The 17,281-nt window shown below is 37.7% G+C and overlaps 2 protein-coding genes across 7 annotated transcripts in view; one reads left to right on the top strand and one right to left on the bottom strand.

Moving 5' to 3' along the window:
* Nucleotides 1–40: 40 nt before the first annotated feature.
* Nucleotides 41–11,450, top strand: RFESD (Rieske Fe-S domain containing). 6 transcript variants are annotated; one of them, XM_057739043.1, is made up of 6 exons: nt 104–171; nt 572–899; nt 1,899–1,980; nt 7,751–7,926; nt 8,033–8,067; nt 9,781–11,450. In XM_057739043.1, exons 4-6 carry the CDS (start codon nt 7,752–7,754, stop codon nt 10,042–10,044), a joined length of 474 nt encoding a protein of 157 aa, XP_057595026.1. In that variant the 5' UTR covers nt 104–171; nt 572–899; nt 1,899–1,980; nt 7,751; the 3' UTR covers nt 10,045–11,450. The 6 variants fall into 6 exon arrangements, with proteins under 6 accessions (XP_057595017.1, XP_057595032.1, XP_057595060.1 ...); XM_057739034.1 differs by lacking the exon at nt 572–899 and having other exon boundaries at nt 41–171; XM_057739067.1 differs by lacking the exon at nt 104–171 and having other exon boundaries at nt 208–899; nt 7,817–7,926.
* A 691-nt stretch (nt 11,451–12,141) lies between these two features.
* SPATA9 (spermatogenesis associated 9) overlaps nt 12,142–17,281 on the bottom strand; it is a 29,618-nt gene continuing 24,478 nt past the window's right edge. The window contains exon 5 of the mRNA XM_057739019.1: nt 12,142–12,623. Coding sequence (XP_057595002.1) covers nt 12,345–12,623 — 279 coding nt within the window. The 3' untranslated portion in view covers nt 12,142–12,344. The remainder of the gene's footprint in view (nt 12,624–17,281) is intronic.

Genomic DNA, 17,281 nt, shown 5'->3' with positions numbered 1-17,281 from the left:
GGGTCACGTGGGCGGCTCCGCCCCGCCCCGCCCCGCCCCGCCCCGCCCCGCCCCGAGCGCGCCAGCCCTGCCGAGCTCCACGCGGCGGCCCGAGCCCTGGCTCGCGCAGTAGCCGCACGCGGGGGCGCTGCGGCCGGCTCTAGCGGAGGTGGAGCAGGGGCCTTGAAGAAGGTAAGTTCTGTTCTGGCTGCGGGGGTTGGGCGGCCGGGCGCGGGGCGGGGCTCGAGAGGCTCGCGGCTTCCGGCCGGGCGGCCGGCCCAGGCTCGGGCTTCCGGTGGAGGCGAGCCGGGGCGGGCGGAGGCTGCTCTCGTGTGGCATTTGGTGCCGGCTCTTCTGAGCGCCGCACTTCTCAACCGCTAACACCCAGCGCAGGCTTCCGCCCGGGCCCTGCAAACCCACCGAGCTGGTTCACCGCTGAGACTGGGCCTCAGCCCGGACCCGCCCCGTCGGTGGGGCCGGCGGGGCGTTTTTAGCAAGCTTTCCTGGCATTTGTGCGCTCCAACGCATTAAACCTGCTCCAGGGTGGCTGCGACCCCAGCCGTGCTAGATAGCCGTCCCTTGACGTCTGCAGGCGGAACGATCCACGCTCGGGCCGTCTCTGCGGGTTTTGAGCCCCGCCGAGTCTAACTAGCTGCAGGCCGTCTTTACGCAGACATCAAGCGCAGCTGGACGTCCTCGCCCGTGAGCTGGCAGAGCCGGCAGGACCTTAGAGGGGACCGCTGCCGTGATCGCGGCACTCCCCACACTCCGTCCGGCCCTGCTCTGGACACTTGACTATGGTGAGGCGTTTATCCCTCACCGCCGGCCTGTGTGCCGGCTTTCTTATAGCCGTGCACACTGCAGCGCAGCGAAGTTGAGCGACTTCTCCCAAGTCACGCAGATCCGGGATTCGAACCCTGGTGAGCGCATCCGATGCTCAAAGATGTTTAATATCACAGAGGACAGCAGCGGGTTCTCAGGGCGGCTGCGTAACTTGATGAAGTTACTACGGAAGTATTCCGTTTTAAACATTTGTTGACATGACTCTTGCACATCAGCGTTCCTAAATTAAAAAAAATTCGGGACCATCATTTTCGGACATATGTATGGTATACACACACACGCACATCTTCACTTTGCTAAAAGATTTTGTACCTTTAAGATAGTTTACTTGCACGCCACCTATTTTTATAGATCCGTGGATGCTACTTACACATAAAATGTTAAGATTTATATAACAGTGTTCACAAAGTTTAGACTCATACGATCTCGGTTTGAATCTTCACTGCTATTTTGTGACTTAGGACAAGCTTTTGCTAAAGAAGGTGCTTCACCCTTAGTTTCCTCATCTGAAATATAGGCATTTTTCTGAGGATTAACGAATTCATATATGCGAAGAGTCCAAGCAATTGGCACTTACTGAAAGGTAGCTAGTTTTATCTATTATTATTCTGCCATCCAAAGAAATGTAAAACTAAGGCATTTCTCTTCTCTGAACCTAAAAGCAAGGGTGTCACCCTGGAGCTATGCATTCTGATAATGTGAAGGTCAAGTCCCCAGACTCAGTAAAAGCAACTTTGTGCTTTTGTGCTCAAGAAGAATAAAAATTCCTTTATTTTCATGTTTCTTTCATCCCCAGTGTCTTATAGAAACTTGTTATGCTTTTTAAAAAATTCAACCTGAATAGATTCTCTATGCTAGAAAGGTATCTAATAAAGACAGAGGATTCATATAGCTAATTTATAATTTTATGTGATGTTAGCACCTTTAGAAACCTAATTTTAGGCACAGGCCAAAAAATATTTCTTGAAGAGAACTGTGGAACAAAATAGCTCAACATTTCAGAAGGCCGTTTTCTTCATCTAGCTCCCATACAGGGTAAGCCGTTTAATTTTTCACTTTCTTTTTGTTCTGTTAAGGTTCTACTATCTCAAAGTTGACTCAAAACAGAGGAAATGTGCGGGAGCATGTGAATAGTGCATCAAAGAAACAGTAATTAAGGTGAACACTGTGACTTGTATTGTTGTCTAAATGGACCGTGATATTCACAATATTAAGAATAATATGGGTGTTGGATAAGCAATAAGGTCCTAATGTTAGAGCAGAGGGAACTATATTAAATATCCTACGATAACCATCAATGGAAAATATTAAAATAAGAATATATATGTATATAATTGTGTCACTGTGCTGTACAGCAGAGATTTACACAACATTGTAAATCAACCATATAATAAAAAAAAAAGAATATGGGTGTTAATTGTAAATAGTCACCAGATATCATAAATAAGCAGAATGCAAGACTAAACATATTTCTCTGAAACCTTTATCATTTAGCCCCAGCTTTCTCTGCTCATTTCTTATCAGCCCCTGCAAAGTTCCTTACAGTTTTCCTTGGTTGGGGGAAAACCCTCCAAAGATTGTGTGTTCTAAGAGACTTAAATGAGGGAGGATAATGTTTAGTTCTCATTTATTTGGGAGTTGGGTATAACAATTTCTTTTTTATTTTTTTACTTTTTACTTTATTTTATTTATTTATTAGCTGCGTTGGGTCTTCGTTGCTGCACACGGGCTTTCTCTAGTTGCTGTGAGCAGGGGCTACTCTTCATTGTGGTGCACAGGCTCCTCATTGTAGTGGCTTCTCTTGTGGAGCACGGGCCCTAGGTGCGTGGGCTTCAATAGTTGTGGCACTTGGGCTCAATAGTTGTGGCTCACAGGCTCTAGAGTACAGGCTCAGTAGTTGTGGCACACGGGCTTAGTTGCTCCGTGGCATGTGGAATCTTCCCAGGGCAGGGCTCGAACCTGTGTCCCCTGCATTGGTAGGTGGATTCTTAACCACTGCGTCACCTAGGAAGTCCTAGAACTTAATTTCTGATGCTACTGCACATCTCATGTATTTTGTTACTTGCTTGATACTAGTATTTCTTTTCTAGTTTTTGCCTGGAAAAAGAAAAGTAAGAGAACTATTCATTTATTTCCTCCTCTAGTGACAAGTCTTGCAATACAAAAAGCTGTACAAAAATTTTAAGTAGTCCATTCATGATCTATATACAGGCACATTCTCTGAGGATAGAATACCATTTTATCCCTTTTGTTGGATTTTGGATCATTTGCTACTAAATATAAAGCAGGATACAACTTAAATGTTGAAAAATAATTTTAAATATGACTAATAATATTAAATGTAATATGTTGACAGACATTTAAGAAAATTTGTGTTTATTATCCCCATGCTTTTCTTTGTGAATTTTCCCTATATACATTTACCCATGAATAACATATTTGGTTTTGCCCCTTTTTGCATTTGATAAAAATGGAAGCACACTCTGAGTTCTTAAAATTTTTTTCATTTAAAGTTACATTTTTGAAATTAATTCAACTTGATGTAGCCATACATTTTTTTATTTAAGAACTTTTATTGAGATACAGTTAACAGACAATAAACAGCATATATTTAGAGTGTACAATTTGGTATCCTAATCTCCCAACTCATCCCCCTGCAACCCTCCCTGCTTTCCCCACTTGGTGTTCATGTGTTTATTCTCTACACCTGTGCCTTGCATTTCCTCTTTCATAGTTGTTAGCATTTGCCTTATGTATTGAGGTGTTCCTATATTGGGTGTATGTATATTTATAATTGTTATCTCCTCTTCTTGGATGGATCCCTTGATCTTTATGTAATGTCCTTTCTTGTCTCTTGTAACGTTTTTTATTTTAAAGTCTATTTTATCTGATATGAGTATCGCTACTCCAGCTTTCTTTTGATTTTCATTTGCATGGAATATCTTTTTCCATCCCCTCACTTTCCGTCTGTATGTGTCCCTAGGTCTGAAGCGGGTCTTTTGTAGACAGCATATATATGGGTCTTGTTTTTGTATCCATTTTGTCAGTCTGTGTCTTTTGGTTGGTGCATTTAGTCCATTTACATTCAAGGTAATTATCAATATGCATGTTCCTATTACCATTTTCTTAATTGTTTTGTTTTTGTTTCTGTAGGTCCTTTTCTTCTCTTATGTTTCCCACTTAGAGAAGTTTCTTTAGCATTTGTTGTAGGGCTGGTTTGGTGGTGCTGAATTCTCTTAGCTGTTGCTTGTCTGTAATGCTTTTGATTTCTCTGTTGAATCTGAATGAGATCCTTGCTGGGTAGAGTATTCTTGGTTGTAGGTTCTTCCCTTTCATCACTTGAAATATATCATGCCACTCCCTTCTGGCTTGCAGAGTTTCTGCTGAGAAATCAGCTGTTACCCTTATGGGAGTTCCCTTGTATGTTATTTGTCGTTTCTCCCTTGTTGCTTTTAATAACATTTCTCTGTCTTTCATTTTTGTCAATTGGACTACTATATGTCTTGGCGTGTTTCTCCTTGGGTTTATCCTGCCTGCAACTCTCTGTGTTTCCTGGACTTGGGTAGCTATTTCCTTTCCCATGTTAGGGAAGTTTTCAACTATAATCTCTTCCAGTATTTTCTCGGGTCCTTTTTCTCTCTCTTCTCCTTCTGGGACCCCTATAATGCGAATGTTGGTGCATTTAACATTGTCCCAGAGGTATCTTAGGCTGTCTTCAGTTCTTTTCATTCTTTTTTCCTTATTCTTTTCTGCATCAGTGATTTTCACCATTCTGTCTTCCAGGTCACTTATTCGCCCTTCTGCCTCAGTTAATCTGCTATTGGTTCCTTCCAGTGTATTTTTCATTTCAGTTATTGTGTTGCATATCTGTTTGCTCTTTAATTCTTCTAGGTCTTTGGTAAACTTTTTGATCTTTGCATCCAGTCTTTTTTCAAAGTCCTGGATCATCTTCACCATCATTATTCTGAATTCTTTTTCTGTAAGGGTGCCTATGTCCTCTTCATTTAGTTGTTTTTCTGGGGTTTTATCCTGTCCCTTCATCTGGTACAAAGTCCTGTGCTTTTTCATTTTTTCTGTGTCTCTGTGGCTGTGGTTTTCAGTTCCACAAGATGAAACATGGCTGATACTGCTTGATACTGCTGTCTGCTCTCTTGTCAGCCACACATTTTTCACTGCTATACAGCATTGCATTGAATGAGAATAAAAATTATCCGTTCTACTGTTGATGGATTTTGAGTTGTTTCCTGCCTTTTGCTGTCTAACCATTCTTACTCATGTCTCCTGGTGTACCTGTACACACTTCTCTGGAATATTCCTGAAGTGGGATTATTGGGTCATGAATATGTTCAGCCTTACTAGGCAACGCCAGACTGTTGTAACTCTGATCGGTATCATCACTATCAGTTGCTCCATATCCTCACCAATACTTGTCATTTTTTGCCAGTCTGTTGGATAGAAAATAATATCCTATTTTGACTTTGCTTTACATTTCTTTTACATTTTCCTGCTAATGAGATTGAGCATCTTTACATGTGATTACTGGCCATTCGGATTTCCTCATCTGTGAAATATTTGCCCATTTTTTTAAATGGTTGACATTTTCTTACTTTTTTTAAGGTTGTTTTGTTTGTTTATTTTGATGTGGACCTTTTTTTTTTTTTTTAAAGCCTTCATTGAATTTGTTACAATATTGCTGCATTTGTTTCTTTTTTTTTTTTTTAATGTTTTGGGTTTTTTTGTGGGATCTTAGCTCCCCAGCCAGGGATCGAATACACACCCCCTGCATTGGAAGGTGAAGTCTTAACTCCTAGACCACCAGGGAAGTCCCTTCTTACTTGTTTATAGGAGTTCTTCATATATTCTGAATCTTAATCCTTTGTCAGTTATATGTGTTGCATATTCCATATTTTTTTTTCTTCAGCCTATTTCCCCCTCTACTCTTTTCAGTTCATCTATCTGTTCTCATTTTTCTTATCATTATTGCCCCTCTGTTCTGTCACAAAATGTGATAAAGCCTGCATGTCCCACAGTGTGGCAGTAAATGTTACCACCCAAGTAATTTGTGTACTTTGGGTACCTGCCAAAATTAAATAATACCAGATAACCATCTAGAGATGTTGTAATCCAGCCTCTGGTCAACCATGGCTAATCCAGAAAATCTGCATGTTGGATGTACTTCAGGAATTGTATTAGACCTTATTCCCTTATTCCCTATTGACACTTCAAGTGATTCTGTTGAATTCTGTAATTTGAAAACTCCCAAATTTATCTCTTTAGTGATTCTCAACTCTAGTCTCATATATATCTGACTTTTGACTTGATATCTCCACCTGGATGTCTGTTAGGTACCTCAAACTCACTATGTGCAAAATGTAACTAGTTCCTGATTTTTCCATTTCTGCAAAATACCGTTGCTTTCTCAGTCTTTCCAATCACAGTCACAAACCACATAGTTGCACAAACCTAAAACCTGGGAGCTATCCTTCTTTCTTTTCTGTAGCTCTTCATTCCAGTTCATCAGTCCAACCACTTTGTGCCTCACTCAATTTCTCTTACTGAGGAGAGGCAGGAACTTTGAATTCAATGTGTAAAGGAAAGCATTACATAAATCAAGTTTAGGAAGTAACAGAGATGTCAAATTTGTACTCCGAAGTTTGCATTGTTAACCCTTGCTCTAATTATTAGGAGATAAAGGAAAAAGCACAACCCTTTGGCCTCAGTTTTTGTCTTGTGATTTTTATTTCATTACATACAAAGATTCAAAATATGCTCTTGCCTAGGGGAGAAAGCTCTTTGTCAGTCCTAAGATGACATTATACATGGTTCTTTACACTTTTTGAAAGTTGTGGACCACCACAGTCTCTATCCTGAGATAGGGAGGAAAAGCAGGAATGTTTCCAGAAGCTTTGGGATAGCAACCCTAATGAAAAGAGGTAGGAATAAATAATAGGATAGATTTAGGATTATAAGTGGAGAAAGAACAAATATAGAAATTCCTGGCGAAACAGGATATATAGTTTTATTCAGAAACTATCATAGGAAAAAAACTTAAATACTCCCCATATGGGAGGCCTTTGGGAAAATCCTCCACATGGGGCCTGAAACCCCTGACAATGATATATCTTGATGTTTCTTTCTCATGTGGAATTAACAGACTATGGTGATGTTCTTAAAGTATATAGAAGTTCTCTTTGAAAGGGTTGCTTTCAAAGAAATAGGCTGAATATCTGTGCTAAGAAAAATGTATATTTAGAATACCTACAAATTCTGTAAAATTTATAGACTTCTATAAACTAATTGAAGAGAAAGTCATCTTTTTTAATGTCCAAATAAGACAGAAGAAAGTAATGCCATTTTCTATGTGAGTTGAGAAAATGAAAGGCATCCATTCACACTTGTCCCCTTCTCCTAGAATACAGTTACCTGGTTGATCTGTAAAAGCTGGCTGTCCATCCAGGCAAAACCAAGTGAGCCACCTCAACCAAGAGGTCTAAGACTGTCGAAGAATCCTACCTTCAGCAAAAGCTAAAAACAACACTGATAATACGCAGATGTTGTTTAGTATTGAATTTGAGAGGGAATAAACAGATAGTGAGACTTTAGTATCTATATCTTCGGAATTCTGAAATATATCTTATGCAATGAAGTGAATCAAATAGAAGTCCAGCCTCAAAGTGGGCAGTGCTCCGTAATTTTCGCAAGCTTTAAGAGCTCTAACTCACAATCATGACTAGCTATAATCCAGTATTTATTTTTTATTTTATATAGCTATAAAAAAGTATCTCCATCAGTCTCAGAGAAATCAGACTTCTCTTATAATATGATTATCTCTGTGACCTAAGTGTAGTGGAACTAGTAAAGATTACTTGCAATTTTTTTCTTTCCTTTTTTGTTTGTGGTTTTGTTGTTGTTGTTATTGTTCAACTAGCATGGATCCTGATGGTTCTGAACAAGATCCCGAAACGAAGACAAATTCTTCTGTCTGTGTTGGCAGAGAAGAAGACATTAAAAAATCTGAAAGAATGACAGCTGTTGTCCATGACAGAGAAGTGGTCATTTTCTACCACGAAGGAGAATATCACGCTATGGATATTCGCTGTTACCGTAAGATTGTTTTCATTTGTAAACCTTGTATTTGTTAACTATCCATAAAACTATCAAAATTTCAGGTTTTTTTAGTGACTAGATGTAATATTCAATTCCTTTGCAGACTCAGGAGGACCTTTACATTTGGGAGAAATAGAGGTATGTAAAATTAAATCTATTCTCAACCAACTCAGATGTTTCCTATTTATATTCTTACTATATTTACAGCCTCTATTCAAAAATAATTTATATTTGGATTTGAACTATATTTTAATGCTTTGAGTATAACTGCCAGTATTCTAGGAATTGACAACACTACAATGTAAAGAAAACCATTTTATAGGTCAATATGAAAAATATACGTCTTCTAACCTAGCACATCTACTCTGAGAGAGCTACCCTGCATATTGTTGCACAGATGTTTAAGTATATATATACTTACATATATCTACACTCAGGTGTGTATATATGTGTGTGTGTGTGAGAAGTTCTTTGTAGCATTATTTATTGTAATGAGAAATTGAAAAATCTAAATGTTTAACAATAGGAAAGACTTTAAATTATGAATAGCCATGCTGTGGAATAGTGTACAACTATTAAATTAATGAGGCATGGGATGTCAACAATATATATTTTTGAATGAAAACAGCAAGTCATAGAATAACAGATCTAGTGAGATCCCTTTTTTTTTAAATAAAAAATAACATTCACATTTTACTTTGCATACTTCTACCTAGTTTGAGTTTTTCCAATGTGTATGTATTACTTTTATAATGTAATAAAAATATAAATATATATATTTTTAGAAAGAAATAACGCTCTGAGGCTTAACTGAGGAAGAAATGGGGGCACTGTCTTACTTCCTTGCATTCCCAAACCAGCTGCCTAATTTCTTGTTTTGTACTTCATGAAACTGATCTCTCTCTCCCTCTCTCTCTTCCCTCCCTACCTTTCTCTCTCTGACTGGTACAAAGTACATGCTTAAACTTAGTGTTCCCCTCTCTCTGCATTTCATATCTACCTAGTTCCACACCTGTCATTACGTTAAAAGATGTGTGTTTAAATTGTGAATATGAATTTATGAATTATGAAAATATTGTTTGCTGACACTTCTGGCAGGGGAGGGAGGTACATAACAGCATTTCTGCACTTCTGGTGTAGAGATAAAATGTAAGCTTCTGGATGATAGTGTGGAAGAATTTCCCTCAGTTTCAGACCATAGGAGAGCTATAAGACCTTGCTACTCAAACTGTGGTCCATAGACCAGCAACACTGGTGACACCTGGGAGTGTCTTGGAAATACAGAATACTGCACCCTGCTCTAGGACTGAAACAACAGCTGCATTCAAACAGAATCTAGGTGATTCCCATGCTCTTTAAAATTTTAGAAGCACTGTTTTAAGACAGTTAAAAAGTTGGGAATTAACTACTTAGGATCATAAATTTTTTTTCAGTTAACATATGCACTTATGCCTTTAGTAAACCTCTCTTGAAATTATACCTGAAGCTAACCATTCTTCCACCAGCTAGCGAAAATTCGTTTAGAAGCACTTGAAGCCCTTGCCCCATTTCTGTCAAGGAAGTGACATTAATATCTAACAGATAAGAACACACTGCAGTCACATGGTATAGTTGCCGGAGCTAGTTATCTTCTGATAGAGCTCTAACACAATGGGTTTCTTATTAACTGCAAAAGGAACTTGATAACAGCTAAGATTAGGTTCTGCCTTATGCTGAATAATTTGTAAATGGGAGGAAAAGAGAAGCCTGTTTTTTAATCTGGTTCTTCTGCAATGGATTCTCTTCTGAGTCTGAAGTTTATTGCCAACATTGGAAATGTCATATTATGAAATCAATTATTTCTTTCCCCAGGAATTTGATGGACGACCATGTATAGTTTGCCCCTGGCATAAATACAAAATTACTTTGGCAACAGGAGAAGGACTGTATCAGTCTATAAACCCTAAAGATCCATCAGCAAAACCCAAGTGGTGCTCCAAAGGAATAAAGCAGAGGATTCACACAGTGACAGTGGACGATGGGAATATTTATGTGACTCTTTCTAATGAGCCTTTTAAGTGTGACTCTGATTTTTATGCCACTGGAGTCTTCAAAGTAATTCAGAGTTCTTCCTGATAAAATCTTTTGGCATTAAAAAAATGTGTATGTTTTGAAAGTATTTTTAGAATAACCTTGCTTCAGTACCAAAGATGATTAACTTTTCCCAACACAGGCACATTTATTATCTTTAACCATCATGTAAATGAAAGGTTCAAAAGCACATGTCCTTAGTGTGATGTAAGGATCACCATCAGGATCTATACAGTACATTTCAGCCAGTCCTCTGGAGTGATTGGAATCTGAAGGTTATAGGCTTAGAATATGCATTTTAAGACGGATGAAAATAATTTAGAATAACCAAAGTGAAGAAAAGGTTAAAAAAATCAGATCTACTAAGAAAAATTTTGGGGTAAAATCCCTACTTGATATAGCTGACTTTATCATGGAAAAATTTTAATGTATACAAAGTAAACAGAATAATAAACTCCCATCACCCACCTTCAACAAGTATCAGCATTCTTCCATTCTTGTTTCATTGATGCCTGCATTCACCACCTCCCCTACTGATTGTTATTATAATTTTTTAAGATTAAAATTTAAACACATTGAAATGCTTAAATCTTTAACTGTTCAGTTTTTCCAAATATATAGCAGACCTTTTACACTTAAAAAACACTTCCCAAAATGGGATCCGTTTACATGCTGAATTTAAAAATAAGAAATTTAATTTGCCTGACATCAAAACCAAATAAACTTTGGCTCAATTTCTCTCAGTTAAAGCAGACAGTTTTAAATTAAGGAAGATACACACAGCTGCTGCCCAGCCATAAGAGATGTGAAATCTGTTCAGCAAGCCAAAGTACTTTGTGTGCCTGTATGAAATTTTCAAATAAAGGTTTTTAAAAAAATTTTTTATAGAATTTTCCATATACATATACAACTAAGTGTTTCATGTAAATGTTACATAGAGAACAGATACAGGGTGTTGTTCCTCAGAGTCTTTTCTTCTGAGTTCATAGGCAGGGTTGATGTTAAGTTGGTTCGCCCTGCTTTTCCCATGCCGATTATTTATGGCCAACACTGTTCTGGTTGCCTCGTGCCCACACTGTACTATAAAACCCTGGCTACTGATCATCTAAAACTCAGCGGCACATAATAGAATATAAGAGTAAGTGGAACCAGAAAGAACTAGGATGAACAGATTATTAATTTGGAGAAAAGCTGTTTGTCAAAATTGGAACTTAGTCTCAAACCACAGTAATCTTCTTGTAACATGGTACTGAATTAAGGCTTAATATTCTAAAGGACCTACCTGGACCCTTACCCTTGGTTATTGTAAAATAATAAGTGAATAAAGTACGTATCATTAAGGCTGTGCTTACAGAGCCCTTTGCTACATATTATTACATTTTTTTCTGTTATATTGCTACATGCTACCCATATTCCAACACGTGATATTCATTAGACGAATAAGGAGCCAGGGCTGGGCTTTTTATAAATACTATTTATGGCAGCAGCTACTCACCAGGTACAGGAAAGGTACCATCTCTGGGATAGGTGCATCCCAGCCTATTAGGTGCTAATCCTCCAGTGACTTAACACGTGTCCAGAATTTAAAATGCATGGAAGAAACCAGAGTACCTCCTGCAGGCAAAATCATGACCCTGGTTTGCCCGGACCAATCACAGAAGCATTTTTTCTCAGGATCCAGTGGCAACAATGAGTAATATGGACTTGGTTTCTGGTTCTTAATTTGTTCCTCTAGATGTAGAAATGAAAAAGTCATGTCATTTCCTGTTCTCATATACAGACCTCATCAGAGTTATAAACAATATTTTGTTTTATACATTTACATCTATGAATTGCAGGTTCTTCATAACTTTACAGATGTGAGTTTTAAAATAACTGATAATAGGCACACTCAAACTGTGCAGCCTTTAAATAGAAAATATATATCCTTTTATTATCTCTGAAAAAGATATGAAGCATTTTAATAGGGACGGTTTTTTTCCCTCCCAGATAAATAATTGGAAAAATACTCTAAACAAGTCTTTGATAAAAACAAATGTATTATAAACATGCCCACATTATAAACCATAACATACAGTCTAACCCACCAAAGAGTACATTTTCTTGTTCATTAAAAAAATCACATAGTCATATATATATTCGACATTGATTCATTTTATTTTCTCTACCATATCAATACTTGAGGATGACATTTTAGCAGTGGTCCCCCCCTCCCCGTTTGTTTGTTTGTTTTTTTTCAAAGCAAGAGCAGTCAGAATATGAAAACTAGTTTCCTAGTTTTGTCAGACGAAATGTCATTAGATAACTCTTAAGCTCTGTTCAGTGATATTTAAGTTCAGATTTGCTCATTCATTTATTTCATTTGACTGGTCAAACACAGAATGTAAAACCTGGATCTTATTAGTCAACCTGTTAGCAGGAAGTTTGGGGCAATCCGAAACATTGTCTGGCTTCTCTGGTAATGACCTGTAAGGTTTTGCTTTGATTTTACCTTCAGGAAACAGAGGCTCAGAAAGCACAGGCTCAGAAAAGGCTTTTCTAAAATTTTCACTTTCCTCTCTTATGGATTCTTCTTCTTGGAAAATTTTTATTACCTTCTCCAGCACAGCATTAACACAGACTGTCTAATAATAAAAAATTTTTAAAAAATTTAAGTAAGGTTTCTTTTTTAGCTATTAAACTTACAGATAAAAATCCAATAAAATGTTTAACATAAAGTCATTAATCTATATGTATATTCTAATGAAGAAACTCTTTGAAGTATCCCTGGCACATGATAAACATGAAGAGATTGATTCCTTATTATAAATATACCATAATCTAGAAAGAAAATTAAAACTTAGTATGCTTTACATTTTCCCCCAATTCATTAGATGTTTTACATCTTTATTCTCTGATTTAATTAAATGAGACATTCCTTTATTCTCCTGATTTAAGTAAATGAAACATTTTCTGAGAGATGGAATTTGTCCTCAAACATGTTAATATCTCAAAGTAGGTTTTTTGTTTTTACTTTTTTCCCCCAGACTTTGCTTATACCAGTTGTGTACAATTAATTGGAAGGACATAAACATTTTGGTAAGAATTTAGTAAGTTAATGGATCAATGATTTCTAAACAAACTTGTGATCCACTGTCCCTCAAAAAATGCCACTCAGTACATTAAGGGTGTCAAAACAAAACACATAGAGAAAAATTACTTCAAAAATTGAGAATCACTAAGAATTATAAGTGTTAAACCTATCCTATAAGTTTCCTGATGAAGATGATGATGCCAAGTATTTAAGGCAAGCAACAAGAATAATAAAATCTACAAAATACGAAAACACCTAAACTAGCTTATTTTACCAGAGAGGTACCTCCAAGGTGATGTAATAGGCTGTGGTGTCCTAAAGAGGGTAACAGAGAAAGGACTGAACAGGCTGGCTTGAACAGCCTCTTTCCTCCTGACCTCCCTGCCTCCTCTTTTCTTGCCTGTCTCCCACTATAGAATGGGGGTGGACAACAGATGCTTCCCTTCACTTTCTTGCATTACTGTGTGGAAATGTGACCCTGTTCTGGCCAACGAAATAAAATATGTCTGCTGCAGAGAAAGACAGGAAGGATTTTTGGATAAGATTTTCCTCCTTTTTATATAAAAGAAAGACTCTGTCTCTTGCCTCTACTATCTCCTCCTTCTTGCTTTGGACACTGATATCGATGATGTAAGGCCTGAGCATGAGGCAATAAACCTAAGGGACAAAAACAAACGGGACTTCCCTGGTGGCGCAGTGGTTAAGAGTCCTCCTGCCAATGCAGGGAACAGGGATTCAAGCCCTGGTCTGGGAAGATCCCACGTGCCACAGAGCAACTAAGCCTGTGCGCCACAACTACCGAGCCTGTGCTTTACAGCCCATGAGCCACAACTACTGAGCCCACTTGCTGCAACTACTGAAGCTTGCACGCCTAGAGCCCATGCTCCGCAACGAGAAGCCACCACACTGAGAAGCCAGAGCACCACAATGAAGAGCAGCCCCCACTAGCTGCAACTAGAGAAAGCCCACACAGCAACGAAAACCCAACGCAGCCAAATAAATAAATTAAATAATAAATAAATGTTAAAAAAAAAAACACCTATTAAAAACAACAACAAACAAGATAGCAGAAGAGAAAGATGGAAAGGCCCTGGATCCATGAAGACACTGTAGACCCACTGTGCAAACCCAGGAACTGATTAACTCTAGACTTCTAATTAAGTGAGATATTTAAATGTCTGTATTGATTAAGGTACTCTCAGGTATTTTTTGTTAGTTGTATCCGAATATATCCAAATCTAAAGCTATAAACCTTGAGGTCCATCACTTCCAGCTGCAAACAGCTTTAGGCATTTATCACAAATATGATCATTTTCTTTGTATGCCCTGCTGTGAAAAAAGGTTGGGAAGCCCTATCCTATTTGATACATTTCTTCTTCCCTCATTTACAACATTTTATCCGTGCCCATTCTAATCAATTCTGTCCAAGTCTCAGAAAATGAAGGGTCTTGATCAAGGTCAGTATCTATCTTTGCTTTTAACCAATACTCTACCATTTTGTCTAGCAATTATTCCCTGCCTCTTCAACCTCTCGTTCTTGACTAGCTCCTCCCCTGCAACCTGTAACATGCTCAAGTGTCTTCTATCCTAAAATTTAAAACTAAAAAAATCCCTGTGGTCCTGTTTCCCTCTTGACTGATAAACACTCTTTTCTTGGTCAAACCAGGGCCTACATTCATGGTTTCTGTTTTATCATCTCAACTTCACTTTTCCTGCTATTTCTGTCTTCCTTATCCCATCGCACCACTGAAATAGTTCTCAAGATGGTTGATCCAACATCTTTACTACTAGATCTAATGGACACCTTTCAGATCTTCATTTGACTTGACTTTTTCTGCTTCTATGTGACACTTAACCAGTCACAACTTCCTGAGTCTCTATTTTCTTGACAGTGTTTCTCCTGATTCTCTTCCTACTTTTCTAATTAATGGTCCTTTGTCTCCTTCATGGATTTCTTCTTAGCTCACCTTAAATGTAAGCTGTTCTTCATATTTCTGTCGACTTTCTACTCTTTTCACTTGGCATAGTTCCACTCATAGGCATTAACTTCCAACATATACGTTATATGCTTTCAAAACAATTCTAGCTCTGACCCCTCCTAGGTCTTGGATGCATATATGGCCAATTATCAGAGGTCACCAAAATTTGTTTCTATTACTTACTTAGAAAGTTTACAGCATGACAGATCATGTAGGATGATCTCAAAAGCCTTTGAAAAATTAGAGTAATTTTGGTTTTTAACCTAGTTCGTTTTAGTTTCACCACAGCCATTTCATCCCACCCATTCTCTGCAATATATTTGCGTCAATTTTGTGTGAGATTCACATTTAAGATAACCGAGCATTTCTCAAAAATCTAAAACACTTGTCAAATATTTATTTGATAAATTCAGAGATTTTTAAAACTGTAAATATGTTTAAAAATAAGTTCTTTTACTTTGTTTTTTTTTTTCAAGGATGTCTCAGATATTCTTTACCCTTTGCATTTCCCTGTAAATTTTAGAATAAACTAGTCAATGTACACATACACACCTGCTCAGATTTTAATTGGGACTGCACTGAATCTATGGATTATGGGGAAAATTTAGCCTTTATTGTTGTGTGTTTCAATATGATCAAAAAAATTAACAAATATGTAAAAGACCTCTGACAAAAAAGCCATAAAATTATTAAGAGAAATTAAAGGAGATCTAAATAAACAGAGGAATATACCATGTTCATAACTTGGAAGGAGAACTTATTCTACCAGTTATCAAGACTTATTGTAAAGACCCTATAAATAATACAGTGTTGAATTGGTGTAAGAATAGACAAACAGATCAACTGACTAGAACAGAGAGAATATAAACAGACCTACATATATAAGGACATTTGTTTTATTTACAAAGAGCTGTTCTGGGGCAATAGGAAAAGGGTTTTTTATCTCCCCTATAAATTGAGTTGGATCAACTGGATACCCAAAGAGGAAAAATTTGACCCTTACCTCATACCAATTCTAGATGTATTATAAATCTAAAAGTGAAAGGCAAAATAACAAAGCTCTTAGGATATAACAGAGGGAGTAGTTTCATGACCTAGGATATAGGTAGCAAGATTCCCTAATTAAGACATAAAAAAGCACTTAACATAAAGAAGATTAATAAATTGGACTACATTAAAATTAAGAACTTTTGTTTTAAAAGACACTGCTAAAAGTGAAAGCCTAGTCAAAAAATAAAAGAAATCTGCCCATATTCAACCCAAAAAGGGCTTATTCCAATAATATAGTTTAAAGCACAAATTGATAATAAAAGGATGGACAACTCCAAGGGGGAAAATGAAAAGAGACTAACAGAAATTAACAAAAAAGGAAATCAAAATGTCCAATTAATGTATAAAAGTATTCAATCTTATTAATAATCAAGAAATGTAAATTAAAACCACAATATGATAGTACTATATACCCACAACAATGGCTATACTGGGAAAGATTGACAATACCAAGTGCCAGTGATGACACAGAACAACCTGGATTCATCATCTCCTTGAGTGAACTGTTAAAACCATTCTGGAAGGGGCTTCCTAGGTGGCGCAGTGGTTAAGAATCTGCCTGCCAATGCAGGGAACACGGGTTCGATCCCTGGTCCAGGAAGATCCCACATGCAGAGGAGCAACTAAGCCCGTGCACCACAACTATTGAGCCTGTGCTTTAGAGCCCGTGAGCCACAACTATTGAGCCCATGTGCTGCAACTACTGAAGCCCACGCGCCGAGAGCCCGTGCTCCACAACAAGAGAAGCCACGGCAATGAGAAGCCCACACACCACAACGAAGAGCAGCCCCTACTCACGGCAACTAAAAAGAAAGCCCGTGCAAAGCAAAAAAGACCCAACACAGCCAATAAAATAAATAAATAAATAAATTTATTTAAAAAAAAAACAAGAAAAACAAAAAACCATTCTGGAAGGACTTCCCTGGTGGTCCAATGGTTAAGACTTTGCCTTCCAATTCAGGGGGTACAGGTTTGATCCCTGATTGGGGAGTTAAGATCCCACATGCCTTGTGGCCAAAAAACCCAAACATAAAACAGAAGCAGTACTATAACAAATTCAATAAAGACTTTAAAAATGATCCACATCAAAAAACAAAAATCTTAAAAATAACCATTTTGGAAAACTTTGGCAATATCTACTAGAGATGAACATATGCAAATTCTACAGTCCAACAATTTC

The sequence above is a fragment of the Hippopotamus amphibius genome, chromosome 1 (genome assembly GCF_030028045.1).
Source record: "Hippopotamus amphibius kiboko isolate mHipAmp2 chromosome 1, mHipAmp2.hap2, whole genome shotgun sequence".
NCBI lineage: Eukaryota > Metazoa > Chordata > Mammalia > Artiodactyla > Hippopotamidae > Hippopotamus > Hippopotamus amphibius.
The sequence above is the reverse complement of the archived record's forward strand: the minus strand, read 5'-3'. Positions and strand labels throughout refer to the sequence as shown.